The 22,373-nt window shown below is 38.3% G+C and overlaps 3 protein-coding genes across 16 annotated transcripts; 1 reads left to right on the top strand and 2 right to left on the bottom strand.

The window, feature by feature from the left end:
- The first annotated feature begins 177 nt into the window (after nt 1–177).
- Nucleotides 178–6,445, top strand: LOC135159801 (leucine-rich repeats and immunoglobulin-like domains protein 3). The gene is made up of 3 exons (XM_064115856.1): nt 178–1,026; nt 1,488–3,913; nt 4,109–6,445. Exons 1-3 carry the CDS (start codon nt 698–700, stop codon nt 4,228–4,230), a joined length of 2,877 nt encoding a protein of 958 aa, XP_063971926.1. The 5' UTR covers nt 178–697; the 3' UTR covers nt 4,231–6,445.
- Nucleotides 5,528–17,227, bottom strand: LOC135159804 (trehalase). 12 transcript variants are annotated; one of them, XM_064115862.1, is made up of 8 exons: nt 16,739–17,226; nt 11,970–12,053; nt 11,427–11,623; nt 9,407–10,189; nt 9,195–9,328; nt 8,553–9,106; nt 7,991–8,256; nt 5,528–6,681 (listed from the first exon to the last, which is right to left on the bottom strand). In XM_064115862.1, exons 1-8 carry the CDS (start codon nt 16,739–16,741, stop codon nt 6,543–6,545), a joined length of 2,160 nt encoding a protein of 719 aa, XP_063971932.1. In that variant the 5' UTR covers nt 16,742–17,226; the 3' UTR covers nt 5,528–6,542. The 12 variants fall into 12 exon arrangements, with proteins under 12 accessions (XP_063971932.1, XP_063971937.1, XP_063971936.1 ...); XM_064115867.1 differs by lacking the exon at nt 16,739–17,226 and adding an exon at nt 15,447–16,023; XM_064115866.1 differs by lacking the exon at nt 16,739–17,226 and adding an exon at nt 12,353–15,338.
- Nucleotides 17,228–17,531: 304 nt separating this feature from the next.
- Nucleotides 17,532–22,197, bottom strand: LOC135159802 (histone lysine demethylase PHF8-like). Of its 3 annotated transcripts, XM_064115859.1 has the most exons (9): nt 21,735–22,197; nt 21,533–21,655; nt 21,370–21,455; nt 19,117–20,956; nt 18,963–18,995; nt 18,655–18,845; nt 18,380–18,582; nt 18,030–18,231; nt 17,532–17,951 (listed from the first exon to the last, which is right to left on the bottom strand). In XM_064115859.1, the coding sequence occupies exons 2-9, from the start codon at nt 21,577–21,579 to the stop codon at nt 17,872–17,874; spliced, it is 2,682 nt and encodes an 893-aa protein (XP_063971929.1). In that variant the 5' UTR covers nt 21,580–21,655; nt 21,735–22,197; the 3' UTR covers nt 17,532–17,871. The 3 variants fall into 3 exon arrangements, with proteins under 3 accessions (XP_063971929.1, XP_063971928.1, XP_063971927.1); XM_064115858.1 differs by lacking the exon at nt 21,533–21,655 and having other exon boundaries at nt 18,655–18,836; XM_064115857.1 differs by lacking the exon at nt 21,533–21,655.
- Nucleotides 22,198–22,373: the final 176 nt, after the last annotated feature.

The following is a 22,373-nucleotide window of genomic DNA, read 5'->3' on the forward strand; positions in this document are numbered from 1 at the left end:
AAATAATGAGAATTTTTTTTATCTCTCGTCATTATAAACATCAGGTTTAATTTATGGCGATATAAAATAAAGACGAAAATGTAAAACTCGAATCACAAGTAGGATTAGTAAATTTTAAAAATTCCCTCCACCAAATGGCGCCCTCTGGCGCCGACTGGAGCGCCAACGGGTTCGCGTCGCCATTTGGAATCTCACCTCGTAACCGTAAACGGGCAGTGAGAATCTCTCACGAAAAATACAATACAAAAAAAAACAATACCGTCCGCATATCCGGCGTGCAGCGAGTTGGTTTACTCCCCCCAAAGTTGTCTGGTTGTTGGGATAAAAATCATCGGGCTCATTATAGATAACAGTTGTCCGCCAATGGCCAAGTGATCGGTGTCAACAGAAACGTTGCGAATGTTATTCGTTCGAGTTGTGGCCTAAGTGAGAATATATAAGGTGTTTTCAACCGACGTCAAAGCCGACCATTAATGGCTGCAATGGCTACGCACTCTTTGTAATTTCTGAATAGAACTCCGTGAGAATTGAAATTTACTGAATACAATTTCGCCAAAAATCAGTGAGCATTGGTTAAGAATTATGGAATTGGTGTGTATGAGTGAATTTATCAGTAAATGTACGGGAGAATGTTCAACAAGTAAATAGGAAGAAAAACAAGTTTAGGTTGCTCCAGCAACAACGGCGGTATTGTAGGATGTCGACTGCTTCCTCTGAAGCGTTCCCTCTCCATTATTTATCACGAAAGACTGGTCACCTTATCCTATGTGTTATCATTGTGCTCCTAAATCATTCGAAATGTGCAAGTGGCAATTATGGAGATCAATTGGAACTAAATGGAAAACAGGATGTTCAGTGTCCAGTGGAGTGTGCGTGTCTCGGTAATACTGTTGTTTGCAGTGGATTGCAGTTGATAGCTCCTCCCAATGGATTACCACCGTGGACCGAGATTCTGGAGCTCAAGGAAAACAGCATGACCAATTTGGAATCTGATGCCTTCCTACATCTTCACAAATTACGTGAATTGTAAGTTCATTTGTGATTAATTTAGAAGGTTTAATTAGTACACGGAAATTTGTATTTTGCTTAATGCCTTTGATTGACATAAACAATGACGTCTTTATCTATTACGAAATTATTTTTTTCATTACGCCTACGATATATATTTTAATATTATTTTTTTTTTCGCTACGGGACAAGTTAAGTAATCATCATTTATAACCATTTTCATTGAGGAATACTGCATTTGCTATTCCGAGAAAAAAACGTAAGCCACCCAGTGTGTTGCTACCGGATCCCCACGATTTTCCCCATCCTGTTAATGCATTGACATCATCTATTATGTTCTCGACTAAAGAGCATAGCTTGCGAATGAAAGAAAAACATTTTATTGAATTCCCAGAAATGAAATAGCCGGTCTACAATTAAAATTATTCTATAAGTCGAAGCGAATGGGTAAGACTTGACCATTATTTGTTTTTCCACAGAGATATAAGCTCCAACAAGCTGCACAACAATTTTACAATAAAACTACCTGAATCTTCGCCATTGACTAGTCTCAAGGTCAACAAAAACTCACTGGACCGAATACCGGATTTGGGCTCCCTCAAAAACCTGACTCATTTGTCACTTTCACATAACGATATTAATTCTGTAAATGGTATGACACTGAAGAAATTGGAGGACCTCCAGAGTCTCGATCTAGCAGGAAATAGAATAAAGGTGTTGAGGCGAGGATCATTTCACGCTGGCAATCACCTCGTGAAGATAAATCTGAATATTAATCAGTTGGAGGAGATAGAAGTCGGCGCCTTTGATAATTTAACACTTCTCGAGGAATTGAGGATTAACAAGAACGGTTTGACTGCCCTCAACAAACCCGTTTTCTCGAATCTCGGGAATCTTAAAATTCTGGAGTTAAACCGAAACGAATTGCAACAGATTCCAGGCCTCTGTCTGAAGAATTTAACGAATCTCCAAGAACTGAGATTAAAGAGGAATAAAATCGACACGATTGACGATGGTGCGTTTTGGCCTCTGAAAAATCTCTTGACTCTCCAATTGGACTTTAATGCCCTAACCGTAGTCAGGAAAGGAGCCCTATTTGGACTGGATGGTCTTCGGAAACTCACTCTGTCTCACAACAAGATCTCCACCATCGAACCCCAGGCCTGGGAGCAATGCAAGCAAATACAGGAGTTAGATCTCTCCAACAATAAATTAGTGTCGATCGAAAGAGGAACCTTTGAGTACCTGATGAACCTTGAGCGATTAAAGATCGATCACAACAAGATCTCCTTCATCTCAGAAGGGGCCTTTGGCAATGCTCCACATCTTCGCACTCTAGATCTAAATAACAATAAAATATCAGACATGATTGAGGATATATCAGGTGCAACTGGTGCCTTCGTCTACCTAAATGAGTTATCTCGCCTCGGACTGGCCTTTAATCACATAAAATCGATAAATCGAAATGCATTCGTTGGATTGAAAGAGCTCGAAGAGCTTGATTTATTGGGTAATAACATGACCAGCATTCAAGAGAACGCATTTACCTCAATGCCACGTTTATCAAAATTAAAAATGAACACAATAGCTCTCCTGTGTGACTGCGGACTGCAGTGGTTGAGCGTATGGCTGCGCAATAATCATTACAGTGACGCAAAAGTCCAATGTGGTTACCCCCATTGGTTGAAAGGCATGCACTTGACGCAATTACAGCACGCGAATTTCACATGTGACGAATTTCCAAAGCCCAGAATAACTGAGGAACCTTCGAGTCAAATGGGAATAAAAGGTGGCAATGTGACGCTGACATGCAAAGCAACAAGCTCAGCAGACACCCCCTTGCACTTTACCTGGAAGCACGAGAACGTACAATTGAACAATGGTCCAGTACACATCGAAGAAAACTCGAAGGCTACTGATACGGGAGTTACAGAAGCAGTATCAATTCTCCATTTAGTCAATGTGAATCATGCTAACGCTGGGAAATACCAGTGTATGGTGTCAAATACATATGGGACTTCCTACTCAGCAAAAGCCAAATTAAATGTTTTGGTTTATCCATCATTCTTGAAAATTCCTCGTGATATCAGAGTTACTGCTGGCAGTACAGCTAGATTGGAGTGCTCAGCCGAGGGCCATCCATCACCCCAGATTGCCTGGCAAAAAGACGGAGGCAATGAATTCCCAGCTGCTAGGGAAAGAAGAATGCACATGATGCCAACAGATCCTGTTTTATTTATCGTCGATGTGAAGACAGCCGATAGCGGAGTTTATTCCTGTACAGCCCAGAATATGGCCGGGATCATTGTGGCTAATGCGACCCTGACTATTCTCGAAACTCCGTCCTTCGTTAAGCCTATGGAGAACAAGGAGATTGCTGTTGGAGGATCTGTTGTGCTGGAGTGCATGGCAAGTGGCTCACCGAGACCCAAATTATCATGGAGGAAGAATGGAAGTCCTCTCCAAGCTACTGTCAGGCACTTCTTCACAGCTGAAGATCAATTGCTGATAATTGTCAGTACTGAGCCTAATGATGCTGGCACTTATGAGTGCGAGATGAGTAACTCCTTGGGGAGTGTCGTGGGGGCGTCTAGGTTGACTGTTAAACCTGCACCTTCGAGCGTTGTCAACGCGGACGATGTACTTGGATTAATCATTATTACTGTTGTCTGCTGTGCTGTGGGCACCTCTATCGTGTGGGTTGTTATTATCTATCAAACTAGGAGACATTTGAATGTATCTCATGGTAATGGGGGAGGACCGGGATCTGGAACACCGGCTTCCATTCAGATTGATGGGACTACCACGCAATTGTATCTTGATTCGAGTTCACAGCATAGTAAGGATAGTGGCACTGGGGACAGCACTAATCCCAGCAGTGATCAGTTGCAGCTTTGTCTACCGGGTGAGCATTTCATCAAGAGAATAACATAAAAAATTGCATGGCTGTTCACTAAACAAAAAATACGCGATCAGTAATAATTATCGGTTTGAGAATATCAAATTTCAATAACTCTATTGAGTATTATCATTATGCCAGGTAATTTAATAATTAATATTTGTGAGAATATTTGAAATGAATTTTATAAATAAATTATAGAAGAAATGAGTCGATGCATCGTAAACAGTGAAGACGAGCCCGCAGTAACTGGTGCAGATCCACTCCTACGATACACAAATCATCAACGGCATAATGAAACCGACAGTGAGGATATGGCTTAGATCGAATTGAGAAGATGCGGGTAAACTCAGAAGAGACTAAGAAAAAAGAATAATAGTATTAATAGATTAATCATCAGTGGAGGTTCTTTAGAAAAAAAAAATGGAACGTGTACATGATAGCATCTTTACTGATAATCAATCGAATAATTGATCCATGGCCTTTGCTGCGTCATCGATCAGTCAGTATTAGGTTTACTGTTATGAAGATATTAGATATACATGATTAGGTATTCATGAATTTTCTGCATAGCTTGATGATGGGTCAAAGAAGGAAGAAAGGGTTTTAAAATGTCGTGTATAATTTACATGTATATAGAACAATGTTATAATAAGGCGTACTATATAACTGCGAGATGGCCTAATTGTCAAATCGAGGAACCTACACACTGGTGACAACAGCCTTGTTTTGTGATAGAATATTTATTCTAGAATTTAAGTCGACTTCATTATTTAAAGTATTATTGTAGATATAGTACTGAATTGACGGTTTTTTTTCATTTTTATCAATCACATCTTCGCATCTTCTGTTCATATGGGAGACGATAAGGAAAATTTGTACATTGGAAGTTTTTCGAAACATTTTTAGATGCATAAAATTTGTGTGCATAAAAATTATTTAATTTCAATGCTACAGTTTATTGACAGTTGAAAATAATGAATGTCCAAAGTGTCCTTATCCTTCACTTTCATAATGGTAATAGTTCATAGTCTTCCTGATTGTAATAAAAACAGTAAATGCCACGTTTTGAGTGCCCAAGTAAAGAAAAAACGATCACGAAAATGGCTATTGTTGGTTATATACAGTAAATTGCTCATAAATCAACACTTTATTTCTAGTATTATTGCAGCACTCTTAATTTTCGTTTATCAGACACGTAAGGTTCTTGTTTTTTTTTCTCTTACCTCTTGTTGGCCATTTAGCAATTTATCATTTATTTTACTGACCCAGTTTTTTCCCTTAACACTTCTATTGTATATAATGTGTATTTTTCGATATTGAAGTTTAAAAGTGGTTCATTGAATTCGATAAATTGAAAATGATGCCTTTTCAATGCCTTTGAACATACATAGGAATTAAAAATAATTAGTTATTTTCGAATGATGGAAAAATTTTAATACTCAGCGTTTCTACTTGTTTCATTGAATATTTTACAAGAGTGGAGAATCGTCAAGTTGAAGGAACAACAAGGACAATATTTACCCCGATTATTAGAAGCGACTTAATGTTTATATATGAATTTTGTGTTTTATAAATATTCGAAAGTAATGGAGTATGAAGGAGGGAATAATAAAACTATTATTCAAGATTAAAATGTTTATTTAATTCATTCAGCGCACCTGATCGCCAAATCATAATTGTCAATCTTACATTGTATTTTCTCTGCGTCAATTTTAATACAAACATATGCAAGAGATTTAAAAAAAACATTTAAAATAAGCTAGGCACATATATCTATCATACATGCTCACTTAGTATCGCTGAGAGGTCTAACGGCGTCGGCATTAGCTAATTGTCTTTCCAATATTTATACATTATACAATATGACACATAAAAGATTTTTTTATACATTTGCTAATGGCAGACGAACTAAATAATCTTCTGCCCAATTAAAAATTCATCTAAATAAACATAACATTCTTCGTTGCTTTTCTCTACAATAGCTGAAATCATACTATAAAATATACTATTTAAATGGCCGTTGATGCATGAAACCCAGTGGATCGAGGCATCTCGAAGAAAGAACCATTAATTAATTATCCCTGAATATCACAAAATTCCTTCGCATTAGAAGACGAAAAACAATAGACGGAAATCTCCGCATATCTTATCGTGATTTTCAGATAGTCTCTGTACAAGCGCAACATTACATTGTTTTTTGAAAAATTTCATCTGTTTTTTTCTCCATACTACGACTAAATCCGCTTTACTCTACGTTAAATCTCAGTTAATTGGCCATTGCAGAGAGGAAAAATTTCCATAACTCGTGCAGCTTCTTATCAAGTATAATTTGTACGCTGCTGTTATCAACTTTACATCGCAACGACACATCAGTATTCACATTAGCGTGGCTCTTCACTTCGATTCTCAAAATTGTTCCCCAAATATGAAGAATAAAAATTACAACTATAACGTCGTTTTTCATTATTCAAGGAAGAGAGTATGGTCGAACACTCGGTATTCAGTGGGATAAGTAGAAAATAATAAAAAAAACAATTATATATCCCTGATTTATGATCATCACTCAATCGAATCTCCCTCTGTAATTATCATTATGAAATTCTTCTACCTTAAATTACCCACATGTCAATCATCAATCGTTGTTCATGTCCTTGAGTTCCGTGTAGGCAATGTGTTTCCGGTAGAAGTTATCACCACCAGTTTTTCGCTTTAGATTGGGCATTGTGGACGGACCTGGTACGTAGTAGTGGCGCCTCTTATACATGACCCACCTGTAAATCATCACAAAGATATTGTCGGCGTCAATAAGAAAATTAATGACACACAATCCGTGAGATTATTAGTACGATACAAAAAATGTCAGAGCGAAAATACTTGTTCGGCTATTTGATCGGACCTTGACGCCCTCCTCCCTCCCTCCAAATTAGACAAGGTCACCTAGATGTTATCATCTGTAGGTGCCAGCAGAACGCAATCAACGACACGTAGCCCTACGTGAGAAGACAATAATGATAACGCCTAATGGTTAATCCCATTTGGATTATCATTATTGTTCGTTTTGAATCCCATTAAATCCCCCGGCTTATATGAGCCGTGCCCAGAGAACAGTAAATAGTGTCAATAATTGTGTAAGAGGATCGTAAAGAATTAATACCCAATGATTATTTTTTCATTATCATAACAGGAGATTGTGGGGAAATCAACAGTCGAGTGATAAATCGATTAGGATATCAATTGGAGTAGACAGGACTGTGGGATGATTTATTTATTATCATCATTTTCCTTATAATTTCCAATTTTCTGAGGGTATGAGGAAAATCAGGATAAATAATTAATAGCATGCTTTGTTTCATCATAATTAATTAATTTCATTAAATCCTTATCATCCGAAATATCTTCAACACTGGTCAGTTAATACTTGAGTTATAACTAAATTCTCAATAAAATAAAATCTAGGTAAGGAGTAACAATAACAATTATTCCAACAACCTTTCATACAATAATAATAAATTAGCACATGAAATAACAAGCTGGTTATTAGCCTAAGACGAAAAAATATTTCTGAGAGGAAACAATATCGACGAGCTATTCACCAAGGAAAAAAAATAAAATACCCTGACTCGTAAAATTCGGGTCAATGACAGCGCTGACTAGATAAAAACTACTATTCAATGGGCAATGGATGATATCCAGGAATATTTTAGGTATCGTTTTTTTTTCTCTATACAATATATACACTTGGAATGACAGGTGATTGGAAAATCATGCAAACAAACTGATTTCAAAGAGTTAATAGAAATGGAATTGGTCTGGTTTGTTCGTATTGTGGGAATTGGGAAGAATTGCAAGAGTAGGTGTAATATGTATTGGTGCTGATCGACGTTGATGGCTGTATCATGGCCACCAATGAATAATAATCAATACCACCAAGATTCTCGCTCAGACTTTAGAACCACGAATGGGAAAGTCAGCCAAATATCTGAAACAAAAGAAAAAAAACCATATAATCTCTATTATTACCGCAACCATGATTGCCAGCATGACTTAGGAGTTAAATCCTATTGTTCTGACTTACCTCACCCGATGTATCCTGCAGCGACTGATATAATCAGCGCAATGAGACCCGTCATCATTTGTCCGGCTGTTGACACAGTGACAGAAGCACCCGTTGAAGACTGCCGAATTGCCTCTTCGACTATTTGAACAGGTAGAAAACGATCCTCAGCAGCTAGACGATCTCCATATTTATCGATTAAGTGCATTACCAGACCGTTGGACCAGCCAAAGCCCAGTTGAACCTCATACTCTCCACCACCACCTCCACCACCAGAGACAGTGGCATCGTACTGATGGTAAAAATATTCATCAAGTCCCCATTAAGAGCAAAGTTCTATGAAAAGTTATTATCTGTTTAAGAAAATTCGCCGGAAGCCAAGTAGCCTGCATTGGACATGGAAAATTGCAGCCCATTTGGCGAAATGATTCCAGCTTTTCTAAGCATTTTACATTTCAACATTCTACAAGGTAAATTCACGCAATAAGAATTTTTTCTGCATAAATTTATCGGAAAAAACCGCCCGACGCGTAGTAATTGTAACAATTCTGAAAAGCAATCACTGATATTTTAAGATGACTCCATTACCTTCTCATACATGGTGTTGGTTGCATTGAAAGCCTTGAAATTGCTCCTGACCCATCTCTCACTCATTTCATAAGCTAGCCTTTGGGCCCAAGCATCTCCAGTTTTATCCAACGATTCAATAACAAAATACTGCAAAGGTGGCCAGGCATTCGGATAGTCCCACTGTTCACCCGAATGCTCCAGAGTAGCTGGTATACCCCCGAGATTAATCATAATCTGATTTTTCTCAAGATACTTCAACGTCTTAGCCACATAATCCTCCCTCTTCGTAATATCGTAACAGTCAGTCCATAGGGGAACAATATTCGTTGGATAGAAATAATCACGTTTTATATCATTGAGGAGATCATAGTCAAGCCACACACCAACTTCTTCATGCCACAGGACAGCGTTAACTGCTGTTTTCCATTCTTCAGCTTTCTGCTTATACATTATTGCTTTACTCGTGTTACCAATTTTCTCATTAAAGTCAGCCAGAAGAACAGCATTATAGTACAGTATAGCATTGAGCTCGACTGGAATGATGTACCGTGTTTTAATATTCGACAAGTTGCCTAAAAATTCATGAACATTGGTATGAAACCTAGGAAAATGAACGTTATTGAATCACGAAATCAGGCATATTAATTCCTAATGACAAACCTCTATTAGTTCCATCGAGTATGAACCAGCGACTGGAAAAATCCCATCCAGATTCAGCAGCTGTTTTGAGGTCCCTGTAATAATTCTCCTTCTCCTCATTCGTCCGGAACTGTTGGCTACTCGAGTAATCCTGCCTGCGTGAACATGTAAATTGCCACATTACCAATTTGCCTACGTCAAAGTGTTGACAATTAGAACACCAGATAATCTACCTGTATGACTCCGGTCTTGGTCCCTTAGATTCTTCGTAGAACCTCGCCAGAGTATAATTTTTACCATCTTTTTCCACTTCAATAGTTCGATTAGTCATCCAAAATTCAAATTCTTTCTCCAATAACCAGAGATTATCCCTCAGCCAATCGTAGTCTTTCGTCACAGCGAGATAATCCTTAACCATAGGTATCAACATCGGTGGCTGAGATCGCATTTCGTAATATATTCTTCCGCCATTGGGTATGAGGCCAATTTTGTCGACAATTGTAACAAAGTTACTCAGCATACCCTTGACCGTCGTGAACATTTCAGAGAGCAATAGTCCCTTCATAATCCAGTAGGAATCCCAGTAATAAAATTCACGAAATCTACCACCAGGTACTATTACCGGATTTGGTACATATATTATTGAATAAAGATGCTCATTAATTCTAACATCATCTTTCATTTTTCTACCCAATAATTTCCATATGTCATTCAAGTCTGATGCAAATTTTCTCAACTCCTTGTCCTTGACTCTAGTCAAAAATGTTGGATCAACTCGCCAATCGCCCGGTATCCAAGTTTCGAATTCAGATCCCGGTGGATCAAAATTATTATCAACAAAATTCTGTATCTCCTCCTTAGTCGGTGTCTGATCAGTACGATTCATCATTCTGTGAAATGCACGCAGTGTTTCCTCTGCTGGTTTTTTCATTTTCATGTCCACAAATGTCTTCGAATCCTGATAGAGTGTGGCCATCTGTACTGTATGCAGTAGCTCACCGTGGCAGTAAATCTCACTGCAAGCCAATTTATTTTACTGATGCATCCCATATTCCGGACGTCTAACTCGTGTTTTACTGATTAATTAAGTTTAGATTCCAATGATGCGAAAATGTACATGAAGAAAAAAAAATACTGAAAGAATAAAGTCTACTCTCTCTCTCTTTCTCTCCAAAATCGAGCAAAGGCTCATCGCCGTGATTGTATCGAATAATTACAATTCCCATATACACATATACATGTTAATGTATATATTGATTTAAGTCCAATTACCCAGCACACAAGGTACGGAAAATTACGGCGGAAACTGTGTGAAACTGGCGCGAGTGACGGCCTTGATGCAACGACGGCCGGTAATCATTGAGGCGCGTAAGTAAAAGAAGAAAAAAAAATGTAAAAATAAAGAACAACAGCTGTTGAGATAATCGAAAGAAAATCTATACGATTTCCGAATTGCCCGAAAATTCCAGAAAAAATTATGTCATTTTACCCTTGGCCTCAAGACTCAATCGAAAAAAATACCGATTGTGCAATATATCCCTCGCCTAATGTAGAGTTATCAAATGTTCGTTGACTTGGCCCAAAAAATAGATTAACTCGAAAAAAACAAAGATAATAAAAAGTTGGTGGGCCCAGCCTTGAAGCGATTCTCATGACACACCCGCGTTATATTCTTTCGATGATTGGTTCATTGCTTTTGTCCCACGCGGAAACACGTGAGACAAATTTACTACGTCATCGTGGATGCCAAGACCGCCACGCGCCACACACACCCACCAAATTAATTCCAAAGCATATTCTTTTAATGAGAGGAGTCAAAGTTGATAAGATTAGATAATGTGTTTTCTTTTCTTCACTTCATTTCCACTGTTTAGAAGTTAATACTGGTCGTTATTACTAATCCGGATGCACTGATACAAGTCATCAGGTGCTGTTGAAATCTCTACTCAATAATCCCCCCAAATTGTCATTAACAATTTTGTCTTACATTTTTGCTGAATCTTAAGCTCTATTATGTAAAATAATATAATAGTCTGAAGAGAGTAATTTCCATTCGTCAAAAACGTAGTTCACCTATTCAAAAAAATTAGCCTCTTTTTTTTCTTTTATGAAGTCTGCTGCACTACCGTAAAAACCAGTTATTGTCTCGTCGTGAATGGTAAACGAATGGTAAAGTGGGTAATTAAGAAACCTCATTAGAATAAGTAAATTGTCCCATCTATTTTATCAGTGTGGATGAATAAGAAGACTCACCTAGAACAGGGTGGCTGTGGTTCGTGTGTCCTCGATGATGAGTCCTCCTCATGGACTTTGGTTGAATGTCCTACAGTCACCAACTCGAAAAGCACAATAGCCAGCCAAAACCCCCTCACTAATAATTCATATCGCCTACAAGTTCTCCTCGGCGTCTCAATCATCTTCATATTGTTTCCATACATCCTCACACTCTCCTTGTACATGAATATATATACTTTATATATTATCTCTTGGCTCTGTTCTATCGTTAGTACAACTCTTTAAATTATTGGTTAAAATTCTACTTTTATCGCTTCAACAATGTCAATGCTTAACGTGTGACTTCCCCCGAGGTAGATAGAGCAAAATGTTTTTATAAAAAACACAATCCAAAGACAAATGGAGAGAAAGAGAGAGCGTGAGTTTTTTTGGGGATGCGTGCGCGTCTGAATACTTGTTGATACTTGATACCCGAAGATTCCGAGGATAGCAGAGGGTAAAATGGACAATTTTATGAGGGTTTATGATTCTTTTGAAAGACCGGTGAACCGAGCACCTTACTTTTTGGTAATGGGAGTGTAACGAATTCCCGTGGATTTGCGCACTCTGCGAGTTGGTCTCAGCTCCAGAAGTGCCGCATTCTCCCTGAAACATTGGCCAAACAATATTTCACATTACAACCCCATCCCGTGCATTGAATTCCCCTGATGAATATCTCAGAGACAGAGAAATAAATATATATAAAAATCCACGGAGACACGGTCGACGTTAGCGAAACGCTCGTTCTATTCGTAGCACTGAATGACTCTTGACGCAATGACCATTTGAAAATAGCACGAATATATTCGTCGTATATTTTATCTACTCAAAGGTCAACGAAATATAGGAGAGAAAAAAATGTTGTAAAAATAAATTAAATCAAAAATATATATTTTTGCCTTTACCAGATCAGTGTAATACGTGCCGGCAATGATCGTACCCGTAACAGTAATGAGGAATGACTTGACTGCTGTAAGCCAAGTAGACAGTATGTACTACCTCAGTTTACCTCCTTATCGTGGCCACCGCTGACTTGCGACTGACGCAGACAAGTCACAACTTTTATTTGCGACGAGTGAGACGGAATCATCGTTTATGATTGTAGTCAAGCTCTCGGGGCAATCGGTTATGCCACACGGTACAGGATAGAAAGACAAGAGTATCTTGTTACAAGTGTGTACATTCAATGCGGGCAGGGGGTGGGGCACGAGATAATGAAGAAGGAAGGAAAATACGGTGAGAGCAGTTTGGGGGACGAGGGGAGGGCAGAACAAATGGTGGGAGAATTCATTAAAAGATACTAATACTACTAATACTATTTTTCGAAGAAAAAAAAAATGAACATTTGGCTAAACAATAAAACAAAATGTGCAATAATTATGAGACATGGGGAACAATGTAGCAAACAGGTGTCTGACCAATGTTGCAAATGAATTTTTTTCATTTTTAATTCTCCCCTCAGGTGGAAACACTTTTTTTTTTTTCATTTTTTTTTCTTTTTTCTCTCCTTTTCGTCACTGATAATTGTTGAAATGTAGAACATTGCACACCTCCAAGGACCAAACCTGCTGACGCCCCGTTGTTTCATTATCTCGTAGCCATTCGAAAGCATTCTCCCGATAACGTATACGTAGTTTCGCGTGACGCCTAACGCGTAACGGCACGAGATTGAAATTATCAGTGGGAATAGAGCGCCAGTCTCGAATGAGGCGAGCCCTCGTCTTCGACAGCTCTCATTGGAGGATAAACTTTCCCTCTTATGCCGCGTGGCCAGTTGATTGTCTAGTGATACGCATCGTCCGGTGTAACATTCGAGTATAATTGCTAATCAACCGGTCGAACCGGTCTTGGAAACATTCATCGATGATATTTCGATCGGTCTGTCGGCATATCACTAAACTATGGCAAAAGAATGCAATAAAATCTTGTAGATTGACAGCCCCAGAGAGAAATGAGGGTGATACCTTGTATCATTCTCGAACAATGATCATCTATTTATATATGTGTTTAAAAGGGATAACGTCCAAATAATACGACGCGTCGCTGTCAAGAGCATTTTAAAAGCCAATCATTCCATTTGCTATTTTTAGCCGGAAATAGGTCGCAATCATAGGGAGGAATAATCATCATGGCAAATAGACGACACCCGCCGGTGTTACGCATCTTCAAATCACATTTGATACATGACACATTGTCACCATCATACAAACATTACAGTTGTTCCGTAGGCAGCCGGGATGCCACTTCATTACCAACGATTCCGTGCTCTATTTACTACCTTAGATGACAATATTGCACGTCTGTGATCATAATAGCTCAATTTTTTTTTTCTCCCATTTTGTGTAAATAGATAAACGTCAGTGTAATCGTTCACACGTTACAATATGAGTTCCATAAATTTTCATCGTCAGGGCTTTGTCAGCGCAGCTAAACCGGAAAACGATCTATCAACGTCCACAGAAAGACTCACACAACTTCTTTTAATAAACAATTGTAGAACTGGGGGACCTTTTCATGGCCAATAAAGTATATCCAAGGATATATATATTTACATTCTCCATCGATTGTCGTTTGCATATCGCGGATCAATTATTGTAATTCCTGATAACACCATGTATGATGGATTGTTAATTACTTTTTTTTCTTATCGATGTTAATGAGCCTCAGTGAATGTTTCGTTGGATGAAAAAATAGTTAATGTGGAATTTCTAGGTATTTTCAATGGTAGAGACGTGAGAAACACTTTTGCTTAAAATAAAAACGTATTAAAAAATTGCAAATGAAGTAGTTGATTTGGGGTACAGTAATATTTTTAATTCATCACTCTGAAACCTTCCAAAATTCGGCCAATTAAATTTTCTGTCGTCAAATACTTTGTGGTTGTACTTTGGCTTCATTTATGCAACACTTGAAAACATTCCTCGGCATCACTTGGCCCTGAATACCCTCGTTCATCCGGAGAAACAGTTATTCAATTTTCATATAAACCTGTGATTGTTTTTTAGAAAGGATAATTGGTGTAGGCTAAAGTGGAAATAATATCATGCAATTCCCCAACATAATTTCATCAGAATCATTCGAAAACGCAATAGACGGAATGAGATACCAAAGAAACTACTCTACCGACTGTAGTCTAAGGAGTAATGAACGTTTTATGTCAATGATAAAGTTGTTTTCTTCGTGTCATGTGGTCGTACAGAGTTCCCTTGCAACAAATAGAGTAGTTGCAGGAATAAAAAAAAACTAGTATCACGTTTCAGATTTTAATAGTTAATTTGTTACTTATAACATCAATTAACAATTGACTTGGAAAGTGGGGATTTCAAATACTTAAAAAACAATAAGAACGTCATAAGTGGGATCGACCGTTGGGCCAATCACAGCAAACCTAGAGACAACCTACCCTAAACATCACATACAGCTTGACCAGTAGATTATGGTAGCTCCCCTCTTTTCGCCGGCTCGACCAATGGAGAGCTTAACATTAGTTATGCCGTTTTGTGACGTCATAATAAAGACAATGTGTTTCAAATACGTCTACTTTTTGATTTAATGATAAAATACGTAGGCAATGGTTCTTCATAATGTCTTTCGTTTCGGTTGCCTCACTATGAGGTATGTAGAATGGGTAAATAGGCAAATTAAGGGAACCTGAGCTTAATAGAAATTCCTCATTAGATGAGGACTCTAGGCAGCGGGGGCAAATTTCAAAAATAATTTTGACGATGGAAAATCAAAAGCACGGAGAACCGGAAATTATTGCACACGTGGCAACTCACTTATGCCCGAATTATTGAAGGTAATTGTGCAATTGAAGGGGAAGGGTGTCTAATTTATTTTTTTATTGTTTGACCGGTATTGGGTCAGAAATCGGGGGAGTCGGAAGGTTAATCCGGTACTTCCTCCGGGAATATCTAATTCCATTGATTTTTCACTTGTTCACAATGTAAAACTAATTATTTACGGTGAATGAATTATTTTTTCAATTATTGTATTTACCTTGCCTCGATCTATCCTAGTTGATTCAGCCTCGATTGCGTATATCCACTGAGCATAAAACACTTGACATTAATTTATAATGTCAATTGTCTTAATTGAAAGCACGCAAACACCACTGACTTTTTTAAATGATTATTTTGAAAAATACTTTCCACTGAAAAACAGTCACTTAATCCACTATTTTCGAGAAAGATCGGATAAAATTTTGAATTATCACCTAGCACTGAGGAAAACGAAATTGGTAACGTGCAATTGACGATTGTAAATCACAGGAACTAAAGGTCGATAACACTGGTGTGGTGCACTCAACCACGTTCGTTCACCAACTGACCGAAGGGAGCACGTTATGTGGGGTAGTATACTAAACCGAGATACAATAATAATCATCGAAGTACAACTGACCGCCTTCACAAGCCACTCAGGCCTCGGTATTTTTGCCAATCGAAAACTATAACGCACTGTATTTTCGGTCCAGCCAAAACTGCTTCAACATTCGAATGACCTTCACAAATTTACCGATTTCTCACGAAATTTTATCGACCACAAGCGTCACCGACTGTACCTGTGCAGACGAGCACGTTTCAATGAGTGAATCATGTCACCTGTATGCTAACTAAATTCCTCCGGGGAAATTACATTTTTTTAGATAAAATGCCTCTTGTGTGGTCTCGGAGGTGGTGTTAATGGCTAAAAAATAATCCAATCAGAGTGGAAAAATGACGCCTTTTCAAATGAAAATACGGAGACTATAAATAACGCAACCGATTTTTATAATCTATCATGCGTTGATTACCTGAGGGGAATTCATGTCCATTAGACAAACATCATGATTAGATATCCGCTAATCAATATCGATTGGATAACTGTAATATAACGATCAACAGATTTTAGTTGAGCTGATGATATTTTGAATTAGAAAAAAAGCACAGGAATGTTAATTGAAGATGTCGCTAGCCATGATTTCCCAACAAAGGAGACCAAGCGACCTATAGAACGAGGACCCTGAGCACTTGTAACTAATGATGCAATTTTGGGTAAATTCGCGTGCATCTTTCAGTCAAAAAAAAGTTTTCTGTAATTGAAAAAAATGTGATATTTACTCTGTCCATATTGAGATATCAGATATTCAATATCGCCCAATCTACTCTCTCTTCTACATAATTTCAGTCAACACATTCATATTCTCAGCTAATCCAAATGTACTCACCAATTTCCCACAATCCGATATCGTAAAATTTTCTCTCTATATTTTCCACGTACACCAGTCTCTTTGAAACAGTGATAATAATTACCATGTCGTGTAACAGTTGACTTAATGCTCTGTAAATTTGAAGGAGATATGCAACACAGGCGACGATTATTAACAGGGTTTGCTGCAGCAGCACCCTGTGCACTCCTAGCAATCAACATATCGCAGTTAAACAGCTAATTTCCAAGCATCTATCTTCAGGAAGTCAAAATATCCATTAAAATTCATATTCCCATTAGTCACATTCGATCATAATAAATTGATTGTCACTGAGTCCAAGGAATTTAAGGAGTCCGAATGTCATTTGTACAATGTCACTGAATGCCACGAAGGACTCACGTTTTTAATGAGCACCACACATACTCCATAACAATTATCACATTCTACAATTCTTGGAATGAAACTTAAGAGATAGAATTACATTTTCTGGTACACTGTTCGGGATGAAGAATTTTATTCGAATCCATTAACCAAGAATTCTCACTTCAGCTCAATGCTGTATGCTTGCACAGTCCTGTGTGTATGTAAGACTGATGCGTTCGGTGACACACACAACCACTGGTATAAGGGAGATCTATAGTCACGAATCTGATAGATGGCATTACTCCTTTACAAAGTGCATCTGAGTGTTTGATTTTTGGACTGTCTCATTCACATTCAGCTTTGTCATGATCATACGTTGACGAGATTTTTTTCTCCCCAGAACCTGTATCTAGAAGAAAAGAATCTAATGTTTCATGTGACAAAGCATTGTGTTTCATTTTTTGATTTTGTATGCAGGATTTCATTTGGATTTGCTCAGGATAATTAATTAACAATAAGCCATGGCACAAAAATGATCAGTAAAAAATATTTAATAATAAAATTGGACAATATGCTGCAATACACATGATACATTTATACCTATAAATCACTAAAATAAAACTAAGGATGTTCTCATTAATACTGAATGGTCAACGTAGCAATAGTTCGTCAAATGATTCTGAAAACCGAAAAACTGAGTTCACATAAATAAGATCAAAATAATAATAAACGCTCGCCATACCACTGAATCTCATTCGAAATAACTGAACATTTGTTATTCACTATTGTATGAAAAAAAAGTCGTAAAAACCCATCAGTGTACAATATTTACAGTAATATACAATGCATAAAGACGGATGGATGATGTGTGATTCAATGCATCATTTTATGAAGTTTTAGAATTTTTCCCAGGCGCTGCTTCGCTGTTTTCATACCCTTCCTCGGTTTGCGTTCTGAAAATAAAGTCACATGACGTCAACATCGTACGATTAATTAAAATCAATTGAATAGGGGGATGGGCTGGAGATTACCAATGGGAACAGGCGCTGCTAGCTTCGCCTTCACGTCCTTCAGTCTGTTGGGACTGGTTAGAATGGAGCTGTAACTAATTACAGATGACGGAGGTATTTCATTGATAGTCGTCGACTGCACCGAGCCTGTTGGTTTCACTACCGCCTTAGCAGCCGCTTTCAGTTCCTTCTTCTGTTTTTTTGATATACGCTTCGACGTCGTCTACAAAAAAATTCCATTTTCAATTCCATCTATTATTATTAATACATTGAAGAATGTAGTATGTAATTTAGACGAATAGTTATATCATTTTCATATTTGAATTTTTTTGAAATTAGACAAAAGCCTAGCCTACGAAAAGTAAAATTACCGCAAGTTTAGCTCGTTTAGCAGCAGCAGCTTCTAGCCCCTTCTCCACGGAAGTTTTCTTCGCTCCTTCTCTAGCAGGTCGATTAGTCTTAGGTAAAAGCGGACCAACACGTGCTTTTGGATTCCAAGCTTCATCGACCCGTCGTTTCCCCCGTGGCTTGAAAATGTATTCCTCATCGTCAGAGGCATCTAACGCTGGATAAACTGCAATATAAATTAATCGATGACAATCCAAAGGACAGATAAGAAATACTCATGACCTTATTTATGACTCACTGAAGTCGTCGTCTTGATGGACTTTATCAATATTCTCTATCGACTGGTCATCCTCATCCTCATGGTACTCAACTGTTCGAGCCTTAGCACTGCCTTTTTTTGAAGTACCAGTTTGAGTCGAGTAACACTGCTCGCTGAACGACAGCATTCCCGCAATAGCCTCGCGCGTCGATGGTGATGCCCTGCCAGAACTGTACGTTTTCAATTTATAAATACTAAGACATCGATTGATCAAATGAAGAGGCTAATCAATCAACTGTATGGAAGAAAATACGATTAATCAGAAGCATTCCCAAAGGTATACTTACCCAATCTGCGTCTGCGTCGGAATCGTGGGAACCCTAAAAAAGGCAAAATAAATTAAATCGCTAATTTACTTGCCTATAAATTATCTTTCGCATCTCCAATCCTTCTAATTGTAATAATATTTTGAAATGATACATCCACAATCGACAAACATACCCAGTTTCGATTCTCGACCCAGAAGAAGTAAGTGCATAAGCGGAAGCTTTCAAAAGTTCTTCAATCCCATTCTTCGGTGCATCGTCTATCATCTGCATCTGCTCCATCTTCTTACTTTTCTTATTGCCCCCGGACTTTGACGATTTCTTCTTCTTCGGTGCCTCATCAATAGTAAAACCCCCTCCATGATCGCTCTCATTGCTCCCATCATGGAAATCGTAGATCGACGTCTTCTTCCACGTAAACTCTTTCTGCGTTTCGATTGATGAATCAATTGCAAAATTGCCGTAGACATTGACTTTCTCATGTGTACTTCTAACAACTTCATTGTCCCCCAGTTTGATCCTTATTACTGTTGGGCTCTGCTTCCCCGGTTTCGACAAACGACTGAGGCTCTCGTGTTTTCTCTTATCCAAACTCTTGAGATCTGTTTTTCCAGTGGTGTGTAAGTTAATAATATTTTTAGGAAGTGTTAATTTTATGCAGGTTTTAATGGGGGAATTCAGTGATTGAATTTCAGAACCAAGTCTCTCAATTTTCCCAATCTTCGCTTTAAATGCATTTTCCGTGAGTTTCTCAGCCGCCTCGAAATCCACAAAATCCTTATTCACAGGCTTTCGTTTTTTTCTCTTGCTTTCACGCTCTGGTTTAGGTGGATTAAGAGTCATTAAGAACCTCTCAGCATGTCGAATCTCTTTGCTGAGCTCTTTCAACAATTTCTGACTGTTTATAATCCGAGGAATTTGACTTCTACTCACTGTATTATAGTCCTTATCGGTATTCCACTGTTTCAAAATTACCAGGAGTGCCTTTATTCCTTGGAGAAAGTACTCCGGACATTTCTTTCCATCGTGATTGAGATCTTTTAATTCCTTTAAGAGTTTCTTCGCCGCGAGCCAGTTGATGGTTTCGAAACCTGGGTACTGGTACTTAGCAGGTGTCTTCATCTTCCTCTCTAGTTCATAAATCTGTATCTGCATGGGAATGTTTAAACTGTGTACGAAATTCCCACCGAAGACGAGGGAGTCCACAGGTGTGAGGACGGCATGAATCCAGCCAGTGGGTATCATCATGGTCTGGCCTTGCTTCAAAACACATTTGTAGCAGGCATCAGCTTGATCTCCGAAGAATGTTTCACTCTGACTCGAACTGCTCATCCATTGATGATACAATTGGATATTAGCAGGAGTGGGTTTTATAAGATAAAATACTTTTTCCCCCTTCAATACATGGTACCATACTGAGGTACCACCGAAGTCTATGTGAAAGTCTGTGTAGCTGTCCTTAACCCCCATGAGACAATACTTCTGGACCTCTGGACGTTTGAACTCATGATCGTCTGCCATTTCTCGAGGCCAGACCGAATTCACCCAGTCTAATTTACGAGCAATGTAAGGGGCCTCCACCATTTGTGACAGCGGAGTGGCAGTGAACTCCAAACTGATAACGTTGAAAACCCTTGTTCTACCTGGGTCATTGTAGTACTCGACGAAATCACGTAATTTCATTCGGACGTTGTTCTGCCGTGTTACGTCAATGACATCCATCTCTCGATCACCTCCAACGTAACTTGCAACGTCGTACACACTAAAGTTTGGAGGAGGAACGGTCATATCGAGACCGTCTTTTCCGTCTATTATGAAGGGATTCTCGAAACCGTTTGCTTCGAGGTACTGCAGGGTGAGTTGCTGGCCTCTGACGTTTTTTACGATCTCATCAGCTTTTGGAAAATGTCGCGATTTGAGCTCTCGAATGAAGACGGGAGTGCCTGTTTGGACTGGTTTTGTGTCGGCATCGGGTTCGGAGTATTCGTGGCGATGCCAGTTCATTCTTACTTTTGCTAAAAGAGATGGGAAGTTCAGTGAGTGTGTCTATTGATTGGTTTTCGATGGATATATGAGATTTTTTAAATTCTTCATTTGGATAAATCATTTTTGTAGAAGCTGCTCTGCAAAAATTTACTTTTGGAAAAGTTTTAAAACGCGGATTATCGTTGGCTGAAGAATTTGAAGGCAGGTTTCGTAACAATGTCAGAAAAGTTTGTAAAAGTCTAGGCCCAGTACAATAAAATCGCTCGTAATCAGTGGAAAACTTTCATTGACAAACATAATTACGGCAATAATTGTGGCGGTTAATTGTAATTAGCAGTGGAATAATATAAATTCAATAACTTGATTTGAGGTCTTGGGGTCTTATGTGAAAAATTTATAGTTAAAATATTCGAGAGATCATAGTAGACTTAAATATGCTTACGACGGGAAGGCCCATGAGTGATATCACAGCGTGGACAGTGGTATTTATCCAGATCTATTGACATATATTCCTTAATGGACACGCATCTGCAATTAAACAGGAAACATAACTCGATAAATGCCAAGAGTTTTCAGGTGCAGTGCATTGAGGTTATGTTACCCACAACAAAAACATTAGAGCGTCTAAAAAATTTGAGCGATTTTTTTCCATGAACTTCCTGACTGGACAACTTTACATTCTTGAGAAAACGGTGGATAACAAAACAACAGTTGCCTCGAAAAATGCGCTATTAACGTCTCAAAAATTATATTATTTTTTTTTGAAATCTAGATGGATTAACAAGGTGTTTGTCCAAGTAAACTTACACTCCGTGATACCACTTTTTACACACATCACACTGTATCATGAACTGTTCACTATCGTAGGAATGCCCACAGAGACAATCAGCGTTAGTTTCATCCATGATTTCAAGTTTTACGTCTTCCATTTTTGAATAGTAGTCAAGTTTTTAAAGTTTGGATTTCAAAGTGTTTTGAGTTGTGGACCGTGATCGATGCGTTTGATGTGGCTGGGGCGTGCACTGGCCAACGTCGACCGACAAAGAATACTAAAGGTACGTTCTCAATGACAGCGTTAAAGATGGAGGCATGCATAGGCTAACAAGGTAAATTATTATCTATAATTTTATAGTTTTGCAACTATTATATACCCATATTCTTGCTTCCATATTTATAAAATTGTCCACTTTTACGTGGCATTTGCAAGTGACAATAATAACTTGACGTCTATTGTAGCGAGCACTTTGACTACTATCTCTTTCCCGGGAAAATATGTCTTCCGTCGAATAACCCTAGATACGCATGCGCGGGAGAACGTGTGCCTTCTGACAAAAGAATCCTCGTGATCCTTATCACCCTTGCGAAACATCATTCATATATTATTCTCAGTAAAACATAATTTTTTTTCTTATCGGTCACTGATATCGTATTTTAATGGAGGTAACC

This window comes from Diachasmimorpha longicaudata, chromosome 2, assembly GCF_034640455.1.
Source record: "Diachasmimorpha longicaudata isolate KC_UGA_2023 chromosome 2, iyDiaLong2, whole genome shotgun sequence".
NCBI lineage: Eukaryota > Metazoa > Arthropoda > Insecta > Hymenoptera > Braconidae > Diachasmimorpha > Diachasmimorpha longicaudata.

Bases quoted from the DNA above. Each gene is read 5' to 3' on its own strand.
- LOC135159801 (XM_064115856.1), top strand. From the start codon at position 698: ATGTCGACTGCTTCCTCTGAAGCGTTCCCTCTCCATTATTTATCACGA. The intron at 1,027-1,487 runs GTAAGTTCATTT...GTTTTTCCACAG, and splicing joins CTTCACAAATTACGTGAATT to AGATATAAGCTCCAACAAGC. The intron at 3,914-4,108 runs GTGAGCATTTCA...AATAAATTATAG, and splicing joins GTTGCAGCTTTGTCTACCGG to AAGAAATGAGTCGATGCATC.
- LOC135159804 (XM_064115861.1), bottom strand. From the start codon at position 16,856: ATGTTGATTGCTAGGAGTGCACAGGGTGCTGCTGCAGCAAACCCTGTT. The intron at 10,190-11,969 runs GTAAGGTGCTCG...ATTGGCTTGCAG, and splicing joins TACACTCCCATTACCAAAAA to TGAGATTTACTGCCACGGTG. The intron at 9,107-9,194 runs GTTTGTCATTAG...ATGAATTTTTAG, and splicing joins ACTCGATGGAACTAATAGAG to GCAACTTGTCGAATATTAAA.
- LOC135159802 (XM_064115857.1), bottom strand. From the start codon at position 21,856: ATGGAAGACGTAAAACTTGAAATCATGGATGAAACTAACGCTGATTGT. The intron at 18,232-18,379 runs GTAATTTTACTT...ATTTTTTTGTAG, and splicing joins CTAAACGAGCTAAACTTGCG to ACGACGTCGAAGCGTATATC. The intron at 17,952-18,029 runs GTAATCTCCAGC...CTTTATTTTCAG, and splicing joins AGCAGCGCCTGTTCCCATTG to AACGCAAACCGAGGAAGGGT.